At 49.2% G+C, this 12,528-nt stretch overlaps 1 protein-coding gene across 1 annotated transcript in view; it reads right to left on the bottom strand.

Moving 5' to 3' along the window:
* LOC139406371 (unconventional myosin-IXAb-like) overlaps positions 1–12,528 on the bottom strand; it is a 263,450-nt gene that overhangs the window by 238,506 nt on the left and 12,416 nt on the right. Inside the window, exon 2 of the mRNA XM_071148904.1 lies at positions 217–1,203. Coding sequence (XP_071005005.1) covers positions 217–1,203 — 987 coding nt within the window. The remainder of the gene's footprint in view (positions 1–216; positions 1,204–12,528) is intronic.

The following is a 12,528-nucleotide window of genomic DNA, read 5'->3' as shown; positions in this document are numbered from 1 at the left end:
CCTTACATATACTATCCTTACATATCCTTACATATACTATCCTTACATGCAGCATCTCTACTTGTCTTTCTAGGTTAATACAGTCAGCTGGCATGACCTAGATTTCACAACACATCGATCACATTCCTTCTTGTGTATACTGAGTTGCAGTCTCCCACACACACACACACACACATTATCCCCCCCACGACCGTCAACAAACCAATCACAACCTACCTCTAACACAGGCCCCGCCCCCAGGATGATCTGCTCCACCCCACTGGCGAATCCCTTCTGGCTGAGGGCGGTCAGGTGATGAATCAGGAAGTTGGTGCTCTGGGTCTTTCCCGAGCCGCTCTCTCCAGAGATGACGATGCACTGGTTCCTCCGCCGCTGCAGCATGGCGTGGTAAGCCACATCCGCCACGGCGTAGATGTGCGGCTCCAGGTCTCCCAGAGCGTGGTTGTCGTACATCTTGACGTACTTAGGGTTGTAGATGGGTAGGAACTGGAAGGGGTTGATGACGATGAGGATGGAGCCGACGTAGGTGTAGATCTTCTCCTGCCGGAAGCGCGAGCGGAGGCTCTCCAGCAGGGCGTGCTCCGTCAGCTCAGGGAGAGCGCACAGGTCGGCCGGGTGCTCGCCCCCTGCGGGCTGGGGCAGAAAACCCCGTTCCACCATGCGGCGGCGCTCCTCGGTCACGCGCAGCCACATCTGGAGACTGCCTCCATAATGGATGGAGCCGTCCAGGTTCTTCTCTCTGAGAAGGAAACGGTAGTCCTCCCCACTGCCCAGGCCACAGCGATTCTCTAGGGCGTTGCGGGGCCACAGCATCATCCGCTGGACTGGGCAGTCACTGGGGTTGAGGATCCACTCCTCCCCGCCGAACTCCTTCACCTCGGCTAGCACGTAGCATTTGGTACGGTCCAGGCTCAGACGCTCCAGCAGGCGCTCAATGGCCTCGGCAGCAGTGGTGCTCTTGCGGGCGCCCACGGGGCAGTAGATGGTGCCCTCGGCCAGGGCGCCCGGGTAGACGCGCAGGGTGAACCCCTGGTCTTCCAGGCGCCGCCGCATGCTGCCGCTGGCCGTGTTAGCCGCCAAATTGTCGCTAGCATAGCCGCAGCCGCCATCTTGAAGACTCATCGTGGAGAAGCAGGTCCCATCAGCACTGGCTGATGCTGGGAGTTGTTCTCTGGACCGGGGGACTGACTCAGGACATTCCAGCTGAGAACATAATTAAAATAGAGAGAGTTTAGAGGAGGCAGGCAACACAATGACATCATACACGATCATGGACACAATGACATCATACACAGTCAGGGACACAATGACATCATATACGGTCAAGGACACTATGGCTTCATACAGTATTGATGAACAACATGAGGGAAGAGGAGGTTCCATGAGGGAAGAGGAGGTTCCATGAGGGAAGTGATGGTTCCATGAGGGAAGAGGAGGTTTCACGAGGGAAGTGATGGTTCCACGAGGGAAGAGGAGGTTCCACGAGGGAAGAGGAGGTTCCATGAGGGAAGAGGAGGTTCCATGAGGGAAGAGGAGGTTCCATGAGGGAAGAGGAGGTTCCATGAGGGAAGAGGAGATTCCATGAGGGAAGAGGAGATTCCATGAGGGAAGAGGAGGTCCATTGAGGGAAGAGGAGGTTCCATGAGAGAAGTGATGGTTCCATAAGGGAAGAGGAGGTTCCATGAGGGAAGAGGAGGTTCCATGAGGGAAGAGGACGTTCCATGAGGGAAGTGATGGTTCCATAAGGGAAGAGGAGGTTCCATGAGGGAAGAGGAGATCCAGACAGCAAAAGATGTCTGTTCTAAATCATGTGACAGTGACACATGACATGTTGTGTGTCAGTCAAAATAACTAGTATCTTGTTTTTGAAAAAGTCACAAAACAGATAGTAAAACAGATAGCAAAACAGATAGTAAAACTTAGACTGAGTGTCTTTATCTCCATCACATCAACGTCAGTAAGACCAAGAAGCTGACCGTGGGCTACACAGATATAGACTCAAACAACTAGAAAAAAACAAACAGAAAGAGCAGGAATTGGGCTAGAAAGGGTTTATACTAACAGTGCTAAAGGCTAATGTGTTCATGCTAATAGCTAGTAGCAGCCATGTTACACCCAGGAACAGAAATGACAGGCATCAGACAGACAGAACAAACAACAAAGGTTAACAGCTTAATGCTAAAGATATTATCCTGAAAAAGCAACAATTACGATACAGTGCAGTGTGTTTCCAGGAAGTATTATGGCTATGTATAGGTTAGGGTTACAGGTGTAGGTTTTCATTCAGTTTAGAGAAATTGGGTTGTCATTGGTGCATGGATATAGTCCTCAGGGGAGAGAGATCTGATCTGCTTTTCTTAAGAGTGAATGTCATAAGTACTAATCCTCTGACACCCACACTTGACAGCAATACAGGCCTAGAGCCAAAAGCATCACTGTGTTTTTAGGATTAGTGTCCCCTCCCTCCACCTCCCCCTCCCCCTCCCCTCTCTCCTTTCTTTCTCCCTCGTTTCTCTCTGAGTTTGCCCTGCTTGCTCTTGCAGTTGGCAGCAGGCCAGCTGCTCTCCCAGGTGTCTGTCTGTCTGCCTGCCTGTCTGTCTGTCTGTCGTGCCGTCGGTGGTGCTATATGTCTGTCTGTCTGTCTGTCTGTCTGTCTGATCTAAGATGTGCTGCTGTGAATGATCTGGAGCGGTCTGTGTCTGCAGCATCACAGGTCACCTCTTATCACACACAGAAGGAGAGACAGAAAGGGAAAGTGAAATTAATAGAGACAGCGAGAGAGAGGGAGATATCAAGGGAGAGGGAGATGAATAGAGACAGCGAGAGAGAGAGAGAGATCAAGGGAGAGGGAGATGAATAGAGACAGCGAGAGAGAGGGAGATATCAAGGGAGAGGGAGATGAATAGAGACAGCGAGAGAGAGGGAGAGATCAAGGGAGAGGGAGATGAATAGAGACAGCGAGAGAGAGAGAGAGATCAAGGGAGAGGGAGATGAATAGAGACAGCGAGAGAGAGAGAGAGATCAAGGGAGAGGGAGATGAATAGAGACAGCGAGAGAGAGGGAGATATCAAGGGAGAGGGAGATGAATAGAGACAGCGAGAGAGAGGGAGATATCAAGGGAGAGGGAGATGAAGAGAGACAGCGAGAGAGAGGGAGATATCAAGGGAGAGGGAGATGAATAGAGACAGCGAGAGAGAGGGAGATATCAAGGGAGAGGGAGATGAAGAGAGACAGCGAGAGAGAGGGAGATATCAAGGGAGAGGGAGATGAATAGAGACAGCGAGAGAGAGGGAGATATCAAGGGAGAGGGAGATGAATAGAGACAGCGAGAGAGAGAGAGAGATCAAGGGAGAGGGAGATGAATAGAGACAGCGAGAGAGAGGGAGATATCAAGGGAGAGGGAGATATCAAGGGAGAGGGAGATGAATAGAGACAGCGAGAGAGAGGGAGATATCAAGGGAGAGGGAGATGAATAGAGACAGCAAGAGAGAGGGAGATATCAAGGGAGAGGGAGATGAAGAGAGACAGCGAGAGAGAGGGAGATATCAAGGGAGAGAGAGATGAATAGAGACAGCGAGAGAGAGGGAGATATCAAGGGAGAGGGAGATGAATAGAGACAGCAAGAGAGAGGGAGATATCAAGGGAGAGGGAGATCAATAGAGACAGCAAGAGAGAGGGAGAGATCAAGGGAGAGGGAGATGAATAGAGACAGCGAGAGAGAGAGAGAGATCAAGGGAGAGGGAGATGAATAGAGACAGCAAGAGAGAGGGAGATATCAAGGGAGAGGGAGATGAATAGAGACAGCAAGAGAGAGGGAGATATCAAGGGAGAGGGAGATGAATAGAGACAGCAAGAGAGAGGGAGATATCAAGGGAGAGGGAGATGAATAGAGACAGCGAGAGAGAGGGAGATATCAAGGGAGAGGGAGATGAATAGAGACAGCGAGAGAGAGGGAGATATCAAGGGAGAGGGAGATGAATAGAGACAGCGAGAGAGAGGGAGATCAAGGGAGAGGGAGATGAATAGAGACAGCAAGAGAGAGGGACATGAATAGAGATAGCGAGAGAGAGGGAGATCAAGGGAGAGGGAGATGAATAGAGACAGCAAGAGAGAGGGAGATATCAAGGGAGAGGGAGATGAATAGAGACAGCGAGAGAGAGGGAGATATCAAGGGAGAGGGAGATGAATAGAGACAGCGAGAGAGAGGGAGATATCAAGGGAGAGGGAGATGAATAGAGACAGCGAGAGAGAGGGAGATCAAGGGAGAGGGAGATGAATAGAGACAGCAAGAGAGAGGGAGATGAATAGAGACAGCGAGAGAGAGGGAGATCAAGGGAGAGGGAGATGAATAGAGACAGCAAGAGAGAGGGAGAGATCAAGGGAGAGGGAGATGAATAGAGACAGCAAGAGAGAGGGAGAGATCAAGGGAGAGGGAGATGAATAGAGACAGCAAGAGAGAGGGAGAGATCAAGGGAGAGGGAGATGAAAAGAGAGCAAGAGAGAGGGAGATCAAGGGAGAGGGAGATTAATAGAGACAGCAAGAGAGAGGGATAGATCAAGGGAGAGGGAGATGAATAGAGACAGCGAGAGAGAGGGAGATCAAGGGAGAGGGAGATGAATAGAGACAGCAAGAGAGAGGGAGATGAATAGAGACAGCGAGAGAGAGGGAGATCAAGGGAGAGGGAGATGAATAGAGACAGCAAGAGAGAGGGAGAGATCAAGGGAGAGGGAGATGAATAGAGACAGCAAGAGAGAGGGAGAGATCAAGGGAGAGGGAGATGAAAAGAGAGCAAGAGAGAGGGAGATCAAGGGAGAGGGAGATGAATAGAGACAGCAAGAGAGAGGGATAGATCAAGGGAGAGGGAGATGAATAGAGACAGCGAGAGAGAGGGAGATCAAGGGAGAGGGAGATGAATAGAGACAGCAAGAGAGAGGGAGATGAATAGAGACAGCGAGAGAGAGGGAGATCAAGGGAGAGGGAGATGAATAGAGACAGCAAGAGAGAGGGAGAGATCAAGGGAGAGGGAGATGAATAGAGACAGCAAGAGAGAGGGAGATCAAGGGAGAGGGAGATGAATAGAGACAGCAAGAGAGAGGGAGATATCAAGGGAGAGGGAGATGAATAGAGACAGCAAGAGAGAGGGAGATATCAAGGGAGAGGGAGATGAATAGAGACAGCAAGAGAGAGGGAGATATCAAGGGAGAGGGAGATGAATAGAGACAGCAAGAGAGAGGGAGATATCAAGGGAGAGAGAGATGAATAGAGACAGCAAGAGAGAGAGAGAGATCAAGGGAGAGGGAGATGAATAGAGACAGCGAGAGAGAGGGAGATCAAGGGAGAGGGAGATGAATAGAGACAGCAAGAGAGAGGGAGAGATCAAGGGAGAGGGAGATGAATAGAGACAGCGAGAGAGAGGGAGATCAAGGGAGAGGGAGATGAATAGAGACAGCAAGAGAGAGGGAGATATCAAGGGAGAGGGAGATGAATAGACACAGCAAGAGAGAGGGAGATATCAAGGGAGAGGGATATGAAGAGAGACAGCAAGAGGGAGGGAGATATCAAGGGAGAGGGAGATGAAGAGAGACAGCAAGAGAGAGGGAGATGAATAGAGACAGCGAGAGAGAGGGAGATCAAGGGAGAGGGAGATGAATAGAGACAGCAAGAGAGAGGGAGAGATCAAGGGAGAGGGAGATGAATAGAGACAGCAAGAGAGAGGGAGAGATCAAGGGAGAGGGAGATGAATAGAGACAGCAAGAGAGAGGGAGAGATCAAGGGAGAGGGAGATGAAAAGAGAGCAAGAGAGAGGGAGATCAAGGGAGAGGGAGATGAATAGAGACAGCAAGAGAGAGGGATAGATCAAGGGAGAGGGAGATGAATAGAGACAGCGAGAGAGAGGGAGATCAAGGGAGAGGGAGATGAATAGAGACAGCAAGAGAGAGGGAGATGAATAGAGACAGCGAGAGAGAGGGAGATCAAGGGAGAGGGAGATGAATAGAGACAGCAAGAGAGAGGGAGAGATCAAGGGAGAGGGAGATTAATAGAGACAGCAAGAGAGAGGGAGAGATCAAGGGAGAGGGAGATGAAAAGAGAGCAAGAGAGAGGGAGATCAAGGGAGAGGGAGATGAATAGAGACAGCAAGAGAGAGGGATAGATCAAGGGAGAGGGAGATGAATAGAGACAGCGAGAGAGAGGGAGATCAAGGGAGAGGGAGATGAATAGAGACAGCAAGAGAGAGGGAGATGAATAGAGACAGCGAGAGAGAGGGAGATCAAGGGAGAGGGAGATGAATAGAGACAGCAAGAGAGAGGGAGAGATCAAGGGAGAGGGAGATGAATAGAGACAGCAAGAGAGAGGGAGATCAAGGGAGAGGGAGATGAATAGAGACAGCAAGAGAGAGGGAGATATCAAGGGAGAGGGAGATGAATAGAGACAGCAAGAGAGAGGGAGATATCAAGGGAGAGGGAGATGAATAGAGACAGCAAGAGAGAGGGAGATATCAAGGGAGAGGGAGATGAATAGAGACAGCAAGAGAGAGGGAGATATCAAGGGAGAGAGAGATGAATAGAGACAGCAAGAGAGAGAGAGAGATCAAGGGAGAGGGAGATGAATAGAGACAGCGAGAGAGAGGGAGATCAAGGGAGAGGGAGATGAATAGAGACAGCAAGAGAGAGGGAGAGATCAAGGGAGAGGGAGATGAATAGAGACAGCGAGAGAGAGGGAGATCAAGGGAGAGGGAGATGAATAGAGACAGCAAGAGAGAGGGAGATATCAAGGGAGAGGGAGATGAATAGAGACAGCAAGAGAGAGGGAGATATCAAGGGAGAGGGATATGAAGAGAGACAGCAAGAGGGAGGGAGATATCAAGGGAGAGGGAGATGAAGAGAGACAGCAAGAGAGAGGGAGATATCAAGGGAGAGTGAGATTAATAGAGACAGCAAGAGAGAGGGAGAGATCAAGGGAGAGGGAGATGAATAGACAGCAAGAGAGAGGGAGATATCAAGGGAGAGTGAGATTAATAGAGACAGCAAGAGAGAGGGAGAGATCAAGGGAGAGGGAGATGAATAGACAGCAAGAGAGAGGGAGATATCAAGGGAGAGGGAGATGAATAGAGACAGCGAGAGAGAGGGAGAGATCAAGGGAGAGGGAGATGAATAGAGACAGCGAGAGAGAGGGAGAGATCAAGGGAGAGGGAGATTAATAGAGACAGCGAGAGAGAGGGAGAGATCAAGGGAGAGGGAGATGAATAGAGACAGCGAGAGAGAGGGAGATATCAAGGGAGAGGGAGATGAATAGAGACAGCGAGAGAGAGGGAGAGATCAAGGGAGAGGGAGATGAATAGAGACAGCGAGAGAGAGGGAGAGATCAAGGGAGAGGGAGATGAATAGAGACAGCGAGAGAGAGGGAGAGATCAAGGGAGAGGGAGATGAATAGAGACAGCGAGAGAGAGGGAGATATCAAGGGAGAGGGAGATGAAGAGAGACAGCGAGAGAGAGGGAGAGATCAAGGGAGAGAGAGATGAATAGAGACAGCGAGAGAGAGGGAGAGATCAAGGGAGAGAGAGATGAATAGAGACAGCAAGAGACACGGAGATAAAGGGAGAGTGAGATTAATAGAGACAGCAAGAGAGAGAGAGAGATCAAGGGAGAGGGAGATGAATAGACAGCAAGAGAGAGAGAGAGATCAAGGGAGAGGGAGATGAATAGAGACAGCGAGAGAGAGGGAGAGATCAAGGGAGAGAGAGATGAATAGAGACAGCAAGAGACAGGGAGATAAAGGGAGAGTGAGATTAATAGAGACAGCAAGAGAGAGAGAGAGATCAAGGGAGAGGGAGATGAATAGACAGCAATAGAGAGAGAGAGATCAAGGGAGAGGGAGATGAATAGAGACAGCGAGAGAGAGGGAGAGATCAAGGGAGAGAGAGATGAATAGAGACAGCAAGAGACAGGGAGATAAAGGGAGAGTGAGATTAATAGAGACAGCAAGAGAGAGAGAGAGATCAAGGGAGAGGGAGATGAATAGACAGAAAGAGAGAGAGAGAGATCAAGGGAGAGGGAGATGAATAGAGACAGCAAGAGAGAGAGAGAGATCAAGGGAGAGAGAGATGAATAGAGACAGCAAGAGAGAGAGAGACATGAATAGAGACAGCAAGAGAGAGGGATAGATCGAGAGAGAGAGAGAGAGAGAGAGAGAGAGAGAGAGAGAGAGAGAGAGAGAGAGAGATCAATGGAGAGGGAGATGAATAGAGACAGCAAGAGAGAGAGAGAGAGATCAAGGGATAGGGAGATGAATAGAGACAGCAAGAGGGAGAGGGAGATGAATAGAGACAGCAAGAGAGAGGGAGAGATCAAGGGAGAGAGAGATGAATAGAGACAGCAAGAGGGAGAGAGAGAGAGAGATCAAGGGAGAGAGACATGAAGAGACAGCAAGAGAGGGAGATCAAGGGAGAGGGAGATGAATAGAGAGAGCGAGAGAGAGAGATCAAGGGAGAGGGATATGAATAGAGACAGCAAGAGAGGGAGATCAAGGGAGAGAGAGATGAACAGAGACAGCGAGAGAGAGAGAGAGAGAGAGAGAGAGATCAAGGGAGAGAGAGATGAAGAGACATCAAGAGAGGGAGATCAAGGGAGAGGGAGATGAATAGAGACAGCAAGAGAGAGATAAAGGGAGAGGGAGATGAATAGAGACAGCAAGAGGGAGAGGGAGATGAATAGTGACAGCAAGAGAGAGAGGGAGATGAATAGAGACAGCAAGAGAGATAGATGAATAGAGACAGCAAGAGAGAGAGAGATGAATAGAGACAGCAAGAGAGAGAGAGAGAGAGAGATGAATAGGGAGAGAGAGAGATGAATAGAGACAGCAAGAGGGAGAGAGAGATGAATAGAGACAGCAAGATGGAGAGAGAGATGAATAGAGACAGCAAGAGGGAGAGGGAGATGAATAAAGACAGCAAGAGAGAGGGAGAGAGAGATCAAGGGAGAGAGAGATGAATAGAGACAGCAAGAGGGAGAGAGAGAGAGATCAAGGGAGAGAGAGATGAAGAGACATCAAGAGAGGGAGATCAAGGGAGAGGGAGATGAATAGAGACAGCAAGAGAGAGATAAAGGGAGAGGGAGATGAATAGAGAGGGAATAGAGAGGGAACCATTTGTACATTGTTAAAACACTGTATATATATATATATATATAATATGACATTTGTAATGTCTTTACTGTTTTGAAACCTCTGTATGTGTAATGTTTACTGTTCATTTTTGTTGTTTTTCACTTTATATTTTCACTTTGTATGTTGTCTACCTCACTTGCTTTGGCAATGTTAACACATGTTTCCCATGCCAATAAAGCCCTTGAATTGAATTGAATTGAATTGAATAGAGACAGCAAGAGAGGGAGATAAAGGGAGAGGGAGATTAATAGAGACAGCAAGAGAGGGAGATAAAGGGAGAGGGAGATGAATAGAGAGAGAGAGAGAGAGAGACAGAGAGCGAGAGAGAGAGAGAGAGAGAGAGAGAGAGAGAGACAGAGAGCGAGAGAGAGAGAGAGAGAGACAGAGAGAGAGAGAGACAGAGAGAGAGAGAGAGAGAGAGAGAGAGAGAGAGAGAGAGAGACAGAGAGAGAGAGAGAGAGACAGAGAGAGAGAGAGACAGAGAGAAAGAGAGAGAGAGAGAGAGAGAGAGACAGAGAGAGAGAGAGAGAGACACAGAGAGAGAGAGAGAGACACAGAGAGAGAGAGAGAGAGACACAGAGAGAGAGAGAGAGAGAGAGAGAGAGACAGAGAGAGAGAGAGACAGAGAGAGAGAGAGAGAGACAGAGAGACAGAGAGATGAATAGAGACAGCGAGAGAGAGGGAGATCAAGGGAGAGGGAGATGAATAGAGACAGCAAGAGAGAGGGAGAGATCAAGGGAGAGGGAGATGAATAGAGACAGCAAGAGAGAGGGAGAGATCAAGGGAGAGGGAGATGAATAGAGACAGCAAGAGAGAGGGAGAGATCAAGGGAGAGGGAGATGAAAAGAGAGCAAGAGAGAGGGAGATCAAGGGAGAGGGAGATGAATAGAGACAGCAAGAGAGAGGGATAGATCAAGGGAGAGGGAGATGAATAGAGACAGCGAGAGAGAGGGAGATCAAGGGAGAGGGAGATGAATAGAGACAGCAAGAGAGAGGGAGATGAATAGAGACAGCGAGAGAGAGGGAGATCAAGGGAGAGGGAGATGAATAGAGACAGCAAGAGAGAGGGAGAGATCAAGGGAGAGGGAGATTAATAGAGACAGCAAGAGAGAGGGAGAGATCAAGGGAGAGGGAGATGAAAAGAGAGCAAGAGAGAGGGAGATCAAGGGAGAGGGAGATGAATAGAGACAGCAAGAGAGAGGGATAGATCAAGGGAGAGGGAGATGAATAGAGACAGCGAGAGAGAGGGAGATCAAGGGAGAGGGAGATGAATAGAGACAGCAAGAGAGAGGGAGATGAATAGAGACAGCGAGAGAGAGGGAGATCAAGGGAGAGGGAGATGAATAGAGACAGCAAGAGAGAGGGAGAGATCAAGGGAGAGGGAGATGAATAGAGACAGCAAGAGAGAGGGAGATCAAGGGAGAGGGAGATGAATAGAGACAGCAAGAGAGAGGGAGATATCAAGGGAGAGGGAGATGAATAGAGACAGCAAGAGAGAGGGAGATATCAAGGGAGAGGGAGATGAATAGAGACAGCAAGAGAGAGGGAGATATCAAGGGAGAGGGAGATGAATAGAGACAGCAAGAGAGAGGGAGATATCAAGGGAGAGAGAGATGAATAGAGACAGCAAGAGAGAGAGAGAGATCAAGGGAGAGGGAGATGAATAGAGACAGCGAGAGAGAGGGAGATCAAGGGAGAGGGAGATGAATAGAGACAGCAAGAGAGAGGGAGAGATCAAGGGAGAGGGAGATGAATAGAGACAGCGAGAGAGAGGGAGATCAAGGGAGAGGGAGATGAATAGAGACAGCAAGAGAGAGGGAGATATCAAGGGAGAGGGAGATGAATAGAGACAGCAAGAGAGAGGGAGATATCAAGGGAGAGGGATATGAAGAGAGACAGCAAGAGGGAGGGAGATATCAAGGGAGAGGGAGATGAAGAGAGACAGCAAGAGAGAGGGAGATATCAAGGGAGAGTGAGATTAATAGAGACAGCAAGAGAGAGGGAGAGATCAAGGGAGAGGGAGATGAATAGACAGCAAGAGAGAGGGAGATATCAAGGGAGAGTGAGATTAATAGAGACAGCAAGAGAGAGGGAGAGATCAAGGGAGAGGGAGATGAATAGACAGCAAGAGAGAGGGAGATATCAAGGGAGAGGGAGATGAATAGAGACAGCGAGAGAGAGGGAGAGATCAAGGGAGAGGGAGATGAATAGAGACAGCGAGAGAGAGGGAGAGATCAAGGGAGAGGGAGATTAATAGAGACAGCGAGAGAGAGGGAGAGATCAAGGGAGAGGGAGATGAATAGAGACAGCGAGAGAGAGGGAGATATCAAGGGAGAGGGAGATGAATAGAGACAGCGAGAGAGAGGGAGAGATCAAGGGAGAGGGAGATGAATAGAGACAGCGAGAGAGAGGGAGAGATCAAGGGAGAGGGAGATGAATAGAGACAGCGAGAGAGAGGGAGAGATCAAGGGAGAGGGAGATGAATAGAGACAGCGAGAGAGAGGGAGATATCAAGGGAGAGGGAGATGAAGAGAGACAGCGAGAGAGAGGGAGAGATCAAGGGAGAGAGAGATGAATAGAGACAGCGAGAGAGAGGGAGAGATCAAGGGAGAGAGAGATGAATAGAGACAGCAAGAGACACGGAGATAAAGGGAGAGTGAGATTAATAGAGACAGCAAGAGAGAGAGAGAGATCAAGGGAGAGGGAGATGAATAGACAGCAAGAGAGAGAGAGAGATCAAGGGAGAGGGAGATGAATAGAGACAGCGAGAGAGAGGGAGAGATCAAGGGAGAGAGAGATGAATAGAGACAGCAAGAGACAGGGAGATAAAGGGAGAGTGAGATTAATAGAGACAGCAAGAGAGAGAGAGAGATCAAGGGAGAGGGAGATGAATAGACAGCAATAGAGAGAGAGAGATCAAGGGAGAGGGAGATGAATAGAGACAGCGAGAGAGAGGGAGAGATCAAGGGAGAGAGAGATGAATAGAGACAGCAAGAGACAGGGAGATAAAGGGAGAGTGAGATTAATAGAGACAGCAAGAGAGAGAGAGAGATCAAGGGAGAGGGAGATGAATAGACAGCAAGAGAGAGAGAGAGATCAAGGGAGAGGGAGATGAATAGAGACAGCAAGAGAGAGAGAGAGATCAAGGGAGAGAGAGATGAATAGAGACAGCAAGAGAGAGAGAGACATGAATAGAGACAGCAAGAGAGAGGGATAGATCGAGAGAGAGAGAGAGAGAGAGAGAGAGAGAGAGAGAGAGAGAGAGAGAGAGAGATCAATGGAGAGGGAGATGAATAGAGACAGCAAGAGAGAGAGAGAGAGATCAAGGGATAGGGAGATGAATAGAGACAGCAAGAGGGAGAGGG

The sequence above is a fragment of the Oncorhynchus clarkii genome, chromosome 4 (assembly GCF_045791955.1).
Source record: "Oncorhynchus clarkii lewisi isolate Uvic-CL-2024 chromosome 4, UVic_Ocla_1.0, whole genome shotgun sequence".
Taxonomy (NCBI): domain Eukaryota; kingdom Metazoa; phylum Chordata; class Actinopteri; order Salmoniformes; family Salmonidae; genus Oncorhynchus; species Oncorhynchus clarkii.
The sequence above is the reverse complement of the archived record's forward strand: the minus strand, read 5'-3'. Positions and strand labels throughout refer to the sequence as shown.